At 35.5% G+C, this 15186-nt stretch overlaps 1 protein-coding gene across 1 annotated transcript; it reads left to right on the top strand.

The window, feature by feature from the left end:
• Positions 1-801: 801 nt before the first annotated feature.
• LOC104294769 (collagen type IV alpha-3-binding protein-like) lies at positions 802-13741 on the top strand (the record flags this gene model as incomplete). Its single annotated transcript, XM_009894416.1, has 10 exons — positions 802-894; positions 2323-2409; positions 3411-3503; positions 4092-4166; positions 8661-8756; positions 9347-9479; positions 9596-9666; positions 11008-11136; positions 11918-12047; positions 13614-13741. Coding segments are annotated over 10 exons (1035 nt in total), but the record flags the coding sequence as incomplete, so codon positions are not given.
• Between the last annotated feature and the right edge of the window lie 1445 nt (positions 13742-15186).

Below are 15186 nucleotides of genomic sequence, written 5' to 3' on the forward strand. Positions count from 1 at the left end.
GTGGGTTAAAACAATGCAACTTTAACAGAACAGCAAAAGGAAAGATGAAAACGCGATTACAGTACAGCCGCAAAGCGCACCGACAGGACCCACACTGCCACTGCCACAGACCCCCAAGTGGCAACTCCTTTTGAAGAGCTCAGTCCCCCAGCTCCTCTTATAGCCTGGGCATGGGTCACGTGGTATGGAATACCTGCCCCCTGCCGGCTCCTGGGGAAATTAACCCCATCCCTGCCGGAACCAGGACACATAGACATCATCAGTTGCTCTAGTACAGTCTCGCACCTATTATGGGAGAATGATGTTGAATTGTTAGTCTCTGCATGGAGTTCACAAAATGATTCATGTGGATCCTATGCCAGCTAATTATAGATATAAGGTTACATGCTGTGATTCACTAATATCTCACCCTATTCAACAAGTTAGCTTTCTACCAGTCTTACTTTTCACCCTTTGTTATCACTGCCCAAGCATCTGTGTCAAGGAGTTTATATCAACTATCAGATACCAAGTCTGACCCTCAACAAACCATGAATAGCTATGCTTAAACTAGATACCATACTTTGCTTGCTGATCTCATTTCTTCTACACGACTTAAAGAAGGTGTGCTCAAGGTAGCTAGCTCCCCAATCTTTGTATTATATATGCATGTATATGGGCACATATAATGCCTGCATTCAAATAAAATCAGAAAATCAGCAGATATGTAGTTGTTACTTGGGAGAAACCCTTATACTGGTCATTCCATTTATTATCAGCTGATTCATTCTTGCTGCATCAAATGATTGTGTAATTTTACAGGAGGTAGAGAAAAGGAGAAGAATTGAAGAAGCATACAAAAACGCTGTGACAGAACTGAAGAAAAAGTCCCACTTTGGAGGGCCAGACTACGAGGTACAAATTCTGCTTTTGAAATCTTTAAAAATACTAAGGCTTTAAAAGATTGGTTTGTTTCTCAAAGGAGTGTGTGTGTGTAAATCAAGGTATTTGGCTGTGCAAGCATGTTCATGCCGCTTTTTCTGAAACTGAAGAATCTAAATCCTTAATTTTTTGAGAATAGAAGTCTGTCTTCGCCTCAGGTTTCCTTATTCTGCTTTTGTCTAAGGATTTTGCTTACAGATATTTCTGCTGACTTTATTATTTTTCTTGTACGCTTGATACTGCTCATATGCAAGTTTTGTACTCTTACTTTTTAATGAGTCAGCAGTATAGATATGTAATGCAAATATGAAAACCTTGACTGAAGAGGCAGTCCTAGAATTTGAAGTTTGACTTGAATTGATTTTTAACTTGTCACCGCCACTTGAAATGTGTTGATAAATTCAATGATTTTAGGTTCTGCTTCGTCTGTTAAATTGCATGTTTTAGCAGCTTCCTCCTCAGTTTCGTTATTTAGACAAATTCTAAGACTTTTAAACTGCCTTCTGAAGAGTAATGTAAGCTAATGCACCTATAATGCAGTTTGCGTAATTTTTAAGAACTTGACCCTTTCATTTACATTAATCAAGCAGGTTTCTACTTGCAAATTATAGCATGAGAAATAGTACTAATATGTTGGGATATTTAAAAGATACTTGAGCTTAGGTTCTCTGTTGTGACTGAGGCACTGTAAAAGAAAAAGATTGGATAGGAAGTTGGACTTTGTCTACCTGGTTTTGAACCCAGCTGCTTCTCCCAGATATCCCTGTTATAAAGTAGATTTTTGAAATTTGCTGGACCAGTTTGTTTTACAATACAATAAAAGCAGTAAACTTAGTTTGCTTAAATTACCATTTTACTTTACTTAGTGGACACAAGTTTTTAATAGTTAACTCTACCTGCTGTTTATTTTTAAACTGGTCTTTCCAAGAATTGTCAATAGTGATCCCCAGGATTTGTCTTGTCTTGTTGTGCTTTGAGCACATATCTGAAATCCACCCTGAGGCACTGGAATACTTGGAAGGAGTATATACACAATTATGTTAATATGTTTACTTTACTGACACACTGTAAACATTTTTAAGAGAAGATATATGTTAATTAAAACCTAAATCTGATGTCAAAGCATATTGACACTGTTACTCTGTCTTCAGTTTCCTGGTCTTTTGCTTTTTTATAGGACTACCCCTAAATTGTAGTTAAAGGAAATAACTTCCTTTAACAAATAGGGTTTTCAGATTAACTGTAATCTAAGAATATTGGTGAAAATATTTGAGGTCTATGGAAGAAATTTCCTTCTGTCAGTTATATGTATAATATATAAATATCTGTTTCTAATATTAAACTTAAGTGGAGCTCTCATGTCTCCAAAATTTTGAACTAGTTTTGTTTCTTATGCTCTAGGAGGGTCCTAATAGTTTGATTAATGAAGAAGAATTCTTTGATGCTGTTGAAGCTGCTCTCGATAGACAGGATAAAATGGAAGAACAGGTATTGATACTTGAAAAATGTGTTAATGTTGGGGGCACTTCATGGAAGATTCCTGTGACTTACTCAGTCCTGGGGTGCATCTTCTGAAACTCTAGATATTTTATACTGACACTTAAAAGTGGAATTCACTACTTAATATTTGTACAGTTAAATATCACTGCTTAACACTAATTTTGAGAAAAAAGTGACTTCACAGCTTGCATAGAAAAGGATAGTGTAAGTGTTAAGCTAATTGAATGTCTCTGGTTTCTAATTCCTAAATAAGTGTTTTAGTCCTATATAAAACTTATCTTTATATGTAACTGATGCCCTGTGCAAATAGGAATATCAAATACTGCAGCTATTTTTCAAAACCTAATTGTTGTTCTGAAGTTTCTTTTGACTGTAGCAGTATGTGAAATAGGCAAGACATAGTTCTGTTGGTGTTTGTTTTTATTAAAAAATTGTGTAGGCTCTGGCTGTTTCTCTAACTCATTTCTTGAATACACTTCAGTGACAAGGATCAAAAAGGGATAAGATGCATGTGACAAAATATATAGAATATGAGAATATATAGTAGTGTATAAAATGAGAGGGAATAACAAAGTGGTGCCTCCTTTGTCTTAAAAGGTTTATGAATATAGTGAATACAATGACTTGGTTAAGAATTATAAGACTTTCTAGTGGACGTATAGTACCCAACAGAGTTTATCTATGTTGGAGTTTCTTAGCAGAAAGTAAAAATTCTGAGTGACTGTTGTACTACTACATGGATGCAACATCCTTAATGCTGCCAATCTATTTTGCTTAACCTGGAAATACATCTTGAAGTGTAGATGAATGGGTAATTCAGTCTCAAGGCCCATTCACTTCCTGAGAACTCCAGCAGGATGACAACTTCATGTCTGTCATGGACAGCATTAGTTGTTGTAGCCACTGTATATAGATTGAGGATGCCTCACTGTTTCATAGTCCACCCAGTAGCAGTTGACTACCAATAATTAAAACCTATTTTGTTGCAGTCCCAAAGTGAAAAGGTCAGATTACACTGGCCAACATCCTTACCTACTGGAGATGCGTATTCTGCTGTGGGGACTCATAGATTTGTCCAAAAGGTAAGATATTTCTCATGATCTCCTCTGAATAATGGGCTGACTTATATTTCTATATTATATTTTTTATGGATAGGTAAGATTGATTTTTTTTGTGTGTGTGTTTCTAGTATAATTTTCAATGGTTTATTCATTTTCAATTGAAGTAGCTGGAATTGGAGAAGGACTGGTTTCTGTCTCGGCTCAAAAAAAAATACTGAATTCAGTATCTATTTAGGATACTCTTGGCTTGTATCAAGCTTGTCTGTTTGAGATAAAGGAAAAAAAAATCCTAACTTGCTAACCTCAGTGTCTTTAAGATAACTTCACCAAAATTAATTTAATTGATTAAAAAAAACCAAAACAAACCCAGTCTCTTGCATTGGGATCAGTTGACTTTTTTTAGTGTTACTGGAAACACTATGCTCTTCTCAGGGCTACATTGGGAGCATAATACATAATAGGTGCATGAAATTAGCATTCACTGCTGTGCTTGCTGCTTATGGTGTTTTTGTTTTCCTTTTCTTCATTATCTTCTGCTTGCAAGTTGGCACTGAATGCACTGGTCTGCCTTTGTTCTGATTACTTGGTTTTTTTCTTTGTCTCTGGTAGCCCTATAGTCGTTCTTCCTCCATGTCTTCCATTGATCTAGTCAGTGCCTCTGATGTTCACAGATTCAGCGCCCAGGTACTGTATTAATGTGTAGAGTGGGGGTTGCATATCTTTGCTGCATTTCATCCTCTTCTCTAGAACCTGGGTTTTTGTTAGATAAATTGCTGCTTGCTTTAAACTAGCATGTTGAGACAAAAAAAAAAAATCTCTATTCCTATACTAAATGGTTATCTTTTTAGATTCTGCTTGCATGCTTATCACTTGTGCAGCGGCCCAAATCTTGTGAAACTGTTGGATTGATTTCAGTAGCTTTAATAAAAATGCCTACAACTTGAAAATGTTGCATTTCTGATTATAATAAAAGTAATAAAATAACACCTGTTTTGTGGGGGCTGGAGATGGTCTTTGCTTGAAATTGAATATTTTTTCTTGCTTTTAAGTCAAAGGTTTAATTTTGTCTTTAAAATGTGTGTCACGTGTAATAACATTAAGATTCTAAATGTTGAGGTTCTCTATTATAATTTTTTACCTCTACAACTAGTTTTATTACTGAAAGGTCATAAAGTATGTTGTTAACAAATGAGATTGTGGGTATGAGAATTTTTACTGAAGAGTTCCAATATATTCAGTTATCCCTCAGAAAATGTCTGACATCCTGAATATGTGAATCTAGTCATAGTGACATATTCCAGTAATGTAAAAATCACTCTAAGTGCTTGCTCTGAAGATGATAGTTTAGAGTTGAATTAGATAAGTGAGTTCATGTGTTTGGTCTTTATTCTCAAAAAAAATTCATTCGGACATAGCATTCATGCCATTTAGTTTCCTTCTGCTGTGGTCCATATATGATTGTGAATATGGGGCTTCCTTCTGGGATCTGTTGTTTTGGGGTTTGTTTGTTTGCTTTTTAAATTATTAACTAACACTGCAAACAGCCTGCTTTTTCAAATAGAAGGAATGGATTTTATTTTGATTGACAGAGCCTGGAATCATACTACCTGCAGACCTTGCCACCAGCTTTGTGACCAGAACCCTAACACTTAAGGACTTGCTTATTGAACTGAAATCCCAACGCTTGCCTTGACCTATTGCAGTCAGTTAATTTCTGGAATTTGAACTTATCGCAAGGGGAAAGTATGCAGGTCATATTTCACAACACTGGTAGGCTCATCTACTGGTATTCCAGTAGTCACGTTAGTAATTCAAGTTTGGTTTTGTTTGGGAGGAAGGGGAAAATCAAGTAATAGAAAGCAAGTTTGATTCCAAAGATAGAATTGGTTGTCTATCAGGCTATGGGTACATGGCCAGTTCAATGTAAGGGAAACTCATAGTCACTAAAATATGCGAACCTTCTCATTTTCGTCTCTTATGCCTGTGATAACATTTGTGGATCCGTATGGTAAACCTGAGTATCAGAGGACTAGTGTGGCTGAAAACCTAATCATTTAAAAACAAATCTGAGGTTTACCAGGTCCTTATCACAATAATGCAAATTGATGTTAAAGATCAGGGTCAAATGGACTGGATTATGGGGTCAAGGTGTTGCTCTTTTCAGCAGCTGTAGGGATTATACTATGTAGAAGCTACTACCCAGTGTCTTAGGATGTGGTTTCAAGTTAACTGACTCACTGCAGAAAGGATGATCTTGCTAACTTTGAAGAAACCTACTCCCTTCTGTCCCCTCCCTCCCCCATATTTTCCCTAGAACAAACTTTTGCCAGATCAGTAAGTCGGTCCACCTGCTCTGGAGCTTCATTGCTAGTGAACAAGTAGGTGAAAGACAACTGAGAGCATGAAGAGAAAAGCAGCACACCTTTTGGTGACAACCTGCTGTGGACCTTATTAATAGGAAATTGGCTTCTGTCCCCATGCTGAGGATTTGGCTTTTGGAAAGGCGAGCTAATATCATGATTCTGAATAAATGGGACTTGTTTCTAGGCTTCATTCATACCAAGGGAGTTTTGGTATTAGTAAAAGTTCAAGTACAAACTTTCATCTTTGTTTTTAAGATTGAGAAGTGTATTCTGATGGGAGCTGGTTCTTCAGTGTGCCTTGAGAAAGGCATTGATTTGTCTCTGCCAGTTGAGTGGGAGGTTAAAATGCTGCAGATGTTTTGCAGATCACTTTCTCCTCTTTTAAAGGACTTCTAAAGGACTATCAGATTTTAAAATAGATTGAGCTGTTCTGAGGGCCTTTTAAATGAAGAACTGCCCACTTAATGTTCAGGCCAAGGTTGCGTGGGTTGCAAGTATTTTTGCAGACCATTCCTGTGGTCTGCCAGGAACCCAGAGGTAATAGTGCGGCCTCCCCAGTGGGAAAGAAGCTGTGATTCTTGACTCTGTGCCTGCTGTGGTACCTGAAATAGATGCAGGTTGACAGGCAGTGACCACAGCAGGTAGATTGCAGTTTGGACAGGTAGTATGCACAAGGCAGTTGCAGGCACTGCAATTACTTGATCAAGTAGAACTAATTGCTTGTTAGCGAAAACCAGCATTCACTCTCTTCTGCAAGCTGCAGTGATGATACCTCTCCTTCCCCAAACCCCTAAGGGGAAGCTGTCAGAAAGATGTTGTGTTAGCAGGGATGAAACTTTATCGGGAGAGAACCAAACTAAAAATGCCTTTCAAGTTTTCAGAGGAAGTCGGGGGCTAAATGCTGAACAATTCCAAAGGCCTTAAACTGTTTAGATTGCACTCCTGTGGATGCCTCATTCTCTTCTTTCTTTACTATTCCCCTTCTCCCTCTGCATTTAGCATAAAGCAAAAAGTAGCAAAATACAAAACAAACATATTAAAGCCAGCTTTGTCCTTAATAGATTAGGAGCTAGGGGAGAAGAGAGATAGGGACCTGAAGGTGTTGCAGGTAAAGGTTGGGAGCATGGTGAGGATTCCTTTCTGAAAGAAGTGTAACCTAGAGCTAGTAAATTGAATGTTTAAATAGTCCACATTCTTACCCGGCTAGGATTGTACTGTCACTGGAAAAAAATAATTAGAATAATATTTTGTAGGAAGCTTGTTAATAAGTATCAGGAAAAGATGGCCTGTCTAAAAGCAGAAACACAAATCTTGCGGCTGTTTATAGTTCATTAGAACTAAAAAAAAAAAAAAAAACCAAAGAAAACCCCCCAAACTGGACTGATAACTTGTGTTTCTGTATGGTTACAATAAGATAAAGTAGAATTTCTATTGAAAGGATTTTATTTTTATGCTATACTTTGAGGATTTTGACATGATTCAATTACTTTTTTATTCCTGGTCTTAAGTGTATTGCCCAAACAGTACGTTGTACAAACAAAATTACTGCTTTAAATTAAAAGTAAATAACATCTTTCAGTTCTATATCATGTCAGAAAAAGGTCATTAAGTATTCTTTCATTTTTCTTTATACTTGTACTACTTGCTCAGTTATGTTTTATAGGTTATGAAGCCTAGTGTGCATATATTTTTGTAAGTTGTGCAAAACCCACTTATTGGTTCAGACTATTAATCTTGTGATTGTACGCTGCTTAGACTAATCTGTATGTTGGTCAATTGACTAACCTTTGCTTGCAGTGCTTTTCCTTTTTAAAAAAGGTATTTCTAGTAATTCAGCAAAATAGTGTGAATTACATGGACTTATTTGCTGTGATGAGTTTTAGTAGTCGCCTACGTTTTAGGTGGAAAAAGTTATTAAATTGTTTCCAGCACTTGTAAACATTGCACAGCAATAGATACTTTATATTTTTGTCTCTATTTTTATTTGGGAGAGAGTGGGATTTGAAAATGGGGGGGTCGGACACAAAAGAAACATAGAATAAGACTGTAGATTTAAAATAAAAATCCATTTCCTGTCACTCCGCCCATTTTCATGCACATTATTTGGAACAACAAAAAAATCTGAGATATTCACATAGATTGATAAAAATGTATCAAATATTTGGCCTTTAAGAAAAGCACACAACTGTCTAGCTAAGTAATTTTTAAATTAGTATTTTATAATAGTGGAGTTTCTGCATCATCATAATTTTTTGGAATGTAAGCATTTCTGTTTTTCTAGCTGGTAACTGTGCAAATATGCCAATGAAACAGAATGGGCATGCTTTGCTCATGACTGTTTCCTTCACTGCTGTTTCAAGATGACTTTTGATACGTATTCACTTTTTTTAGAACTTGTCTGTCTCTTCCCCACCACCACCTTTGTTCAACTTTTTTAATGCTCTTCAGTGAATATTGGCTTTCAAGTCTTACAATGCATTGTAATTCTACTTGGAGATACCTGAAGTAATTTCCTACATGCTGAAATAAAACTGTCTTAGGTAGAAATAGTGAGTTTTGACAGTTTCGAGGTGCAAAGGAAGGATAGGGAAGTACACATAAAAAATGAAGTTGGAAGTTGAATCAAGATTTTGGCTTTTGTTTCTGAAGGCCAGAAGTATCTGCTTGTTCTTAACCTGTGATAGGAGGCTCTGTTGTCCAAGTTCAGCTCCTGCACAGGATTTGAAGTATTGACTTGTGGCTTCCAATACTGTACAGTCCCCTGCCCAAGAAGATGGAAGGAATGATTTAAAAATGTGTATTTTTTCTTTTAAAGGTGGAAGAGATGGTACAAAACCATATTACATATTCCCTGCAAGATGTAGGAGGAGATGCTAATTGGCAGCTAGTGGTAGAAGAAGGAGAAATGAAGGTAAGCATTTGGTTTTTTTCTTAATTGATATAAGACTATATGCTGTGAAGACAGATATTTTTATTCTCTTTGAATACTATCACTCAGCAAGTTATGCTGTTAAAACTGAGAAAGTATTGTTTAATTTGAGACTGGAATCTACAAGAGCTGCAGCTTCTAATATATTTATTAATGTAAAATCTTATGCAACTTTTGCAATAGCTTTGTCTTTGCAGATTCCTTTCTCATTTTCTCCTACTTAAAACTTGGTATCAAAATGGTGTGTAAATTAAATGTATGAAAATGTTATATGGTAGCAAGTTATTGTCAGCTACTCCACTGTGCTTATATGCATTCTTGTGCATAGTGATAAATGAGGTAGCTTAATCATTTTTGGAGTAGCAATTCTCAAAATACTGGTATTTTAATGTGAAGTGCCATGTAAGAACGTCTGCATTGGTAGTTACCAGAGAACACTGACATGGCAAATTATTCATGTGTTAGTCTCTTAGGTAAGTTTTTTATCAAAGCTGATGAAACCTTAAATAATTAAAACATGAACAGTTTTGACAATTTCTGTTCTGCATTTGTTTCTTTGTATTTGGCCATAGGTATACAGAAGAGAGGTAGAAGAGAATGGAGTAGTTTTAGATCCTTTGAAAGCAACACATGCCGTTAAAGGGGTAACAGGGCATGAAGTTTGCCACTACTTCTGGAATGTCGATGTTCGTAATGACTGGGAAAGTAAGGAATTGGTTCTTAAGCTTTACATGTTTATCAGCAAGCATATTGTTTATAACATTGACCTAATATCTGTGCTGGTTTACTGATGGATATATTTCCCCCTCCCCCTCTTTTAGCAACAATTGAAAATTTCCATGTTGTGGAAAATTTAGCTGATAATGCAATCATCATTTACCAGATGCATAAGGTAATAACACTTCACCTGTATACACACCTTAGTGAGACAGTCTGGGGCATATGTGTTGTAATCTTTTCTGAAATACTTTAACAACTTAAAATACTATTCAAAACAACAGTTCAGAACAAGTTCTCTATTAAACTGCAACTTTGTCAATTTTTCAAACTTGGCTTGATAGCATAATTGGTTGTGTATGTGTCTTATAGAGCTTGTAATAACAAATGAGGACTGTTTTTAATCTCTTAAGTGTATCACTGCCAGCAAGGCAAGGGTCATCTAAAGCAAACTGAAGCAATAAATTGACACTGACTACAAGGAAGAAACGCATACCACTATGTCATATGTTTTCTTGCAATAATGCAAGCTATTGTTGACCATGATTAGTTGACGTATGCATTTGCATTATGAGGTGGTATAATTGCTGGTACAGCATTTGTTCTTTTAACTTCATTATGGTTTTTCACCCCAACCAGTTCTGATGTAGCTTTACAAAAATGTTCATTTGATTTATAACCAAATAACTGTAACCTAATAGGTTAAAAAAAAAAATGGGAATGAAGTGTACAAATTCATCTTTAATCTTGTATGATTCCAATTATTAGTATACTCAAATATTAAAACAATAATATTTTTTTAACAATTTTACTAGCAATGTGGTTACCTTAAAACTGCTGTAACAACAGACTCTGATTTTTGAATAAGGCAGTTGTATGAACTGTATAATACTGTGGTAAAAACTAGACTTTTTTCCCCCTATTGAGTGTCAGGAAAATGGCTTCTGTATAGTTTTACTTTATTTTATCAGATACTGCTTCTGAAATTTTCTCTTAGATAAAACCAGTTTACCATATCTGTCTCATTAAAGTAGTAGCTTCTTGAAATAATATTTGTTATAACTATTTCTTGCTCTCTTTCTCTCTCTCTGTCTCCATAAATATGGAGACATAAATAACTGTAGATGCAGCTATTTATACTTAGCCACTAGTTCGGTTTGTAGATTACAAGTATTAACTAAAATGTAAACCCGAAGTTGAGAGAACCTCTTCCTGGTTGTCTACTGTAAAAGTCATTGCAGCTTGGCTCTCTGCTTTTCAAAGGCCTTAAACTTTTATCTTAATTTTTTTTAAATGAAGTATAGCCATATAACCTGATACACATCTGTACAACACCTATGTTCTGTTTCAGTTTTGAAAATTGCACGGAATCACTAACTTGAAGAAACTTTTTTACTTAAATAACATGACTGACCTGTTTTGCCTTGTTTGTTGTTTTTATTTTTCCTTTATCTAAGGATAGTAAGTACTTAAATTGCAAAACTGGAAAAGCTTATATTCAGATGTTTCTCTGCAGAGGGTGTGGCCGGCTTCTCAAAGGGATGTGCTGTATTTATCTGCCATCAGAAAGATACCAGCATTCAGTGAAAATGATCCTGAAACATGGATTGTGTGCAATTTCTCTGTGGAACATGACAGTGCTCCTGTAAGTGTTATTTTCATTCTATCAAGTTCTGTTTTTAAGATATCATTTTTCTATTATGTGATGATGGTCTTGCAATACTAGTGTAAGGGGGAGTATGCAAAAATACAGTTTCTTTCAACCAGATGATACAATAACCTGATGAAGGCATTCTGAGCCAAAAGCTTTCTTGCCTTATCTCAACAGTTGACAGATCTAAGGTGTTGCAGCAGAATGGAAGCAAAATTTCTGGAGATGTGAAAGCATTTTAAAGAATTGAGGTTACTTTGTATGGAATCAAATCAATAACTCTTCAGTATTGTCAGACACGGAAATAGGCTTGTATAACTGTAGATATGGAATCTGTTAAACCTCTAGCTTACACAGTTCTGCCTTGGTTTTGTCAGATAGTAGCAATGATTGCTTTCTTTGGAGTGTTTTTGTGCTGATCGCTATTCCATTGCCTTCTTACAAGGGAAAAGTTACTAACTGATATTTGTAAATGTTGATGCATTATTCTTTAGATGTTTCCTTACTTGTCACAATAATTGAAATAATTCACTGTATTAAGCAAACAGAAACCTGAGATTCAGGCATTTCAGTTTAATCCTTTCCCTATTCACCACCTAACTTTCATTTCATTCACATTCATGTTACATCCATGTAGTGCTAGACTGCAAACTCCCCGAAACACAACTTTTGGAGTGTCTTAGACTTTATACTAAATTAAAATGTTAGCAGTCAAGTATGCTGAAATAAACTTAGCTTGAAGCTTACAAATGTTTAATTGGGGTTTTTTTTGCAGCTGAACAATCGCTGTGTCCGTGCCAAAATAAATATTGCTATGATTTGTCAGACCTTAGTAAGCCCACCAGAGGGGAACAAGGAAATAAGCAGGGACAATATCCTATGCAAGATTACATATGTAGCTAATGGTAAGTCTAAAAGTTTGCAGTATGACATTCATAATATATGATAATTCTGGGGAGCTGAATACTGACCAAAAAAAAAGATTGATGCAGTCTTCTGTTAAATTTATATATAGAATCACACTTGTGGTCTTCATGGTCAAAAAGACTCGAATTAATGTGCTACATCAATCAGTGAATGGGATCTTTCATTGTGTGGCATTCTGGGAGGAGTAAATGAAAGCGATGTGTTGAATGTGTTGCTTGGTCCTAAGTAGAGAACCTTGGCATGGAGGGGGGTGGGCAGAAGAAATGTCTGCAACTGGGATGACTTGGCATAAGCTTTTAGTTTCAGTAAGTCTGTTGGGTTTTTTTATTTGTGTATTGCTGTCAATTTTTTTTCTCCAATTCATCTTGTTAGGCTGAAAAGCTGCTGATAGTAAAGACATAGTTCTTACCCTGAGTATTAAGAAAGGACAAAAAAATTTTGTATGAGGATGTTTGCAAGCTGTATAATCTGGTCTACCTATTTTTTATTTTTTTTAATTGATAGAATCTTTGGTATTGACTGCAAAGTTAGCAAAGCCAAACTGTATTTTTACTGTACCCAGTATTTAGCAGTGTACTATAGTATTGGAACCACGTACCTATTAGCTCCTCTCATGCAACTATAAAACACTGAGTATCTCACCTGCTTACTGCTTTTGACCACCTATTACACAGCTTACTAAAGAATCAAAATCTGAAAAATGGGTTTAGTAAATCTTTGCCGTATAGGAGTGAAGCAACTTGTATTAAATCCTGTACAAATAATACTATATGATGTTAAACTCTGGGGTAAGCTGTTTTGTTTCCTGTTTAGAAGTTTCCCAATTATTTAAAAAATACATTTTCATTGACAAATTTTGAACTGTGATTATATGGGAAGTGGCAGCTTTTTCAGCAAAGTACTTGACCTGTGAATTTAAGCATATTTTAGAATCAGTTCAAATTTTGTTTAAAGTGCTTTAAAAATAATTTGTAATTGCTATGTAGCAATTGTGCAGGAAAATGCAGCAGATGATACTGAAAAGTTAAGACTGACTTCTATTTTCTTTGAAATAATAAGTAACTTGAGGCACTGGAACAGGTTGCCCAGAGAAGTTGTTGAGGCCCCATCCCTGGAGGTGTTCAAGGCCAGGCTGGATGGGGCTTTGAGCAACCTGGTCCAGTGGGAGGTGTCCCTGCCTATGGCAGGGGGGTTGGAACTCAATGATCTTCAAGGTCCTTTCCAACCTAAACCATTCTATGATTCTACGATTCTTTTTCTGTTGTTTCTTGGAAGTACTTAAAGAATATCATCTTTCATTTAAGCATTCCCCAAAGACAACACATCATGTTTAATGTTTTCTAAATAGTGACATCATAGAACTGGACTGAATTAGAGTATTAAGAGTCGAACATGCTGCAATACAAGCTGTAAGGGTGGAAATTCTGCTGATTATTCTTTCCTGTTACTTCAGAAAGAGTTGCAGGAATACAAACTTAAATTTTCTTTTCTAGCTTTTAGCAGATTTGCTGTATTTCAATGTCTGTCTTCCTGTCTACTTCTAGTGAACCCAGGAGGATGGGCACCAGCATCAGTGTTACGGGCAGTGGCAAAACGAGAATATCCAAAATTCTTAAAGCGTTTTACATCATACGTGCAAGAGAAAACATTAGGAAAGCCTATTTTATTCTAGTATTAGCAGGTATACATTAATTTTTTTTTATTCTTGATTCACTGTTGTAAATATTTAAGGCCAAACAGAAGTGTGCAATCTAGAAATGTCTTATAATTAGCATGAATTCAGTGCTTAGTTTTAATATATGTATACAATATACCTTTTTAAACATTCGTGTAATTTGTGTGTATTATTAGCATGAACAATAAGAGCTGCACAAGTTCTCAAGCATTAGTTTTTGTAGACTTTTACTAGTTTGTCTAGTAATGCATGTTTAATTTATGTAGAGGTATAAAAGGATGATTATTTTTTTCTCAGCTATCACAGGCATTTTACACTTGTTCTGAAAAGAATACATACTCAAGTTTCTCTAGAGCCTCATGAGATTTTGATATTTTAAATTCTAGTTATAATTGCATATCTGATAGAATATTATGAAGGTCAAAGTATGCTTTTATATTGATAGAATAGTTTAAATCTAGGATTTTTATTAATGGAACTTTTCTGACAAACCAGTGACAGTTACTGGAGTATTTAAAAAACTGTGACTTAAACTGTAGTCTTTCTGATGAGCCTAAGAAAGAAAAGGATTTACAGATGCTTTCTGAAGTTAATGGATGTATTTTAACAGTATAGGTCATTGGGCTAATCTAAAATTATTTTAATGTTTAAATGATGGTGTAAAATTCGAAAATAATTTCTCGATCACTTTGGGGGATGTCTGAATCTGTCAGACATAAGCCTTTGTGCTAAGTAAGGCTTTGCTTAATTTTTGTTAGTGTAGACTCTTGCTGTATACTTCCTAATGTATAACTGTAGCATCAAACTACCGAATTCCAGCTACAAAGTAGTATTTGTTAGCTTGACTATTAAAGCATGATCTGAAAATGAGTTATCATCACTTCTATGCATGACATAGGCTATCTCTACTTTTTAGGTTCTATTTATTATGTCAAACGCCAAAAGCCTTATTAATTTGATCCTTCTGTAACAGGTAGCCCTGTAATGATTCACATTTTTAATTGTTTATTGTTAGAGAACAAGTGTAGGTGCACCATTTAAAACATGGCTGTTATGAGCTGACAGTTCAAACGTGATAATAACAGTGCTGATACTATTTAAGGGGTTTAACAAGTTCCTGTTTTCCTATTAGTGTTCAAAATTTTCAGTACTGTATTTTGTCTTTGCTTACTTGTAGTGACGAGAACAAGACTGGGTGAGCATTCCACGTTAGAGAAGTGACCATGCGTAGAGCACTCCATGCTGGAATGAAGGATCTACAGTTTTTTTATGGCTGAAGTTCTAGGCTTTGTATACTGAAGTAAAGAAGTGTTGCGACACCATGACGCTGAATATTTAACACTAGCTCTCTCCTAAATTTTCTTGTGGAATCACTGTGTAATTATAAATAGATGTATTGATAACATGATGTGGCTATTTTATTTGCTTGCTTTAGAAGAGGA

This window comes from Charadrius vociferus, unplaced genomic scaffold, assembly GCF_000708025.1.
Source record: "Charadrius vociferus isolate BGI_N301 unplaced genomic scaffold, ASM70802v2 scaffold1541, whole genome shotgun sequence".
NCBI lineage: Eukaryota > Metazoa > Chordata > Aves > Charadriiformes > Charadriidae > Charadrius > Charadrius vociferus.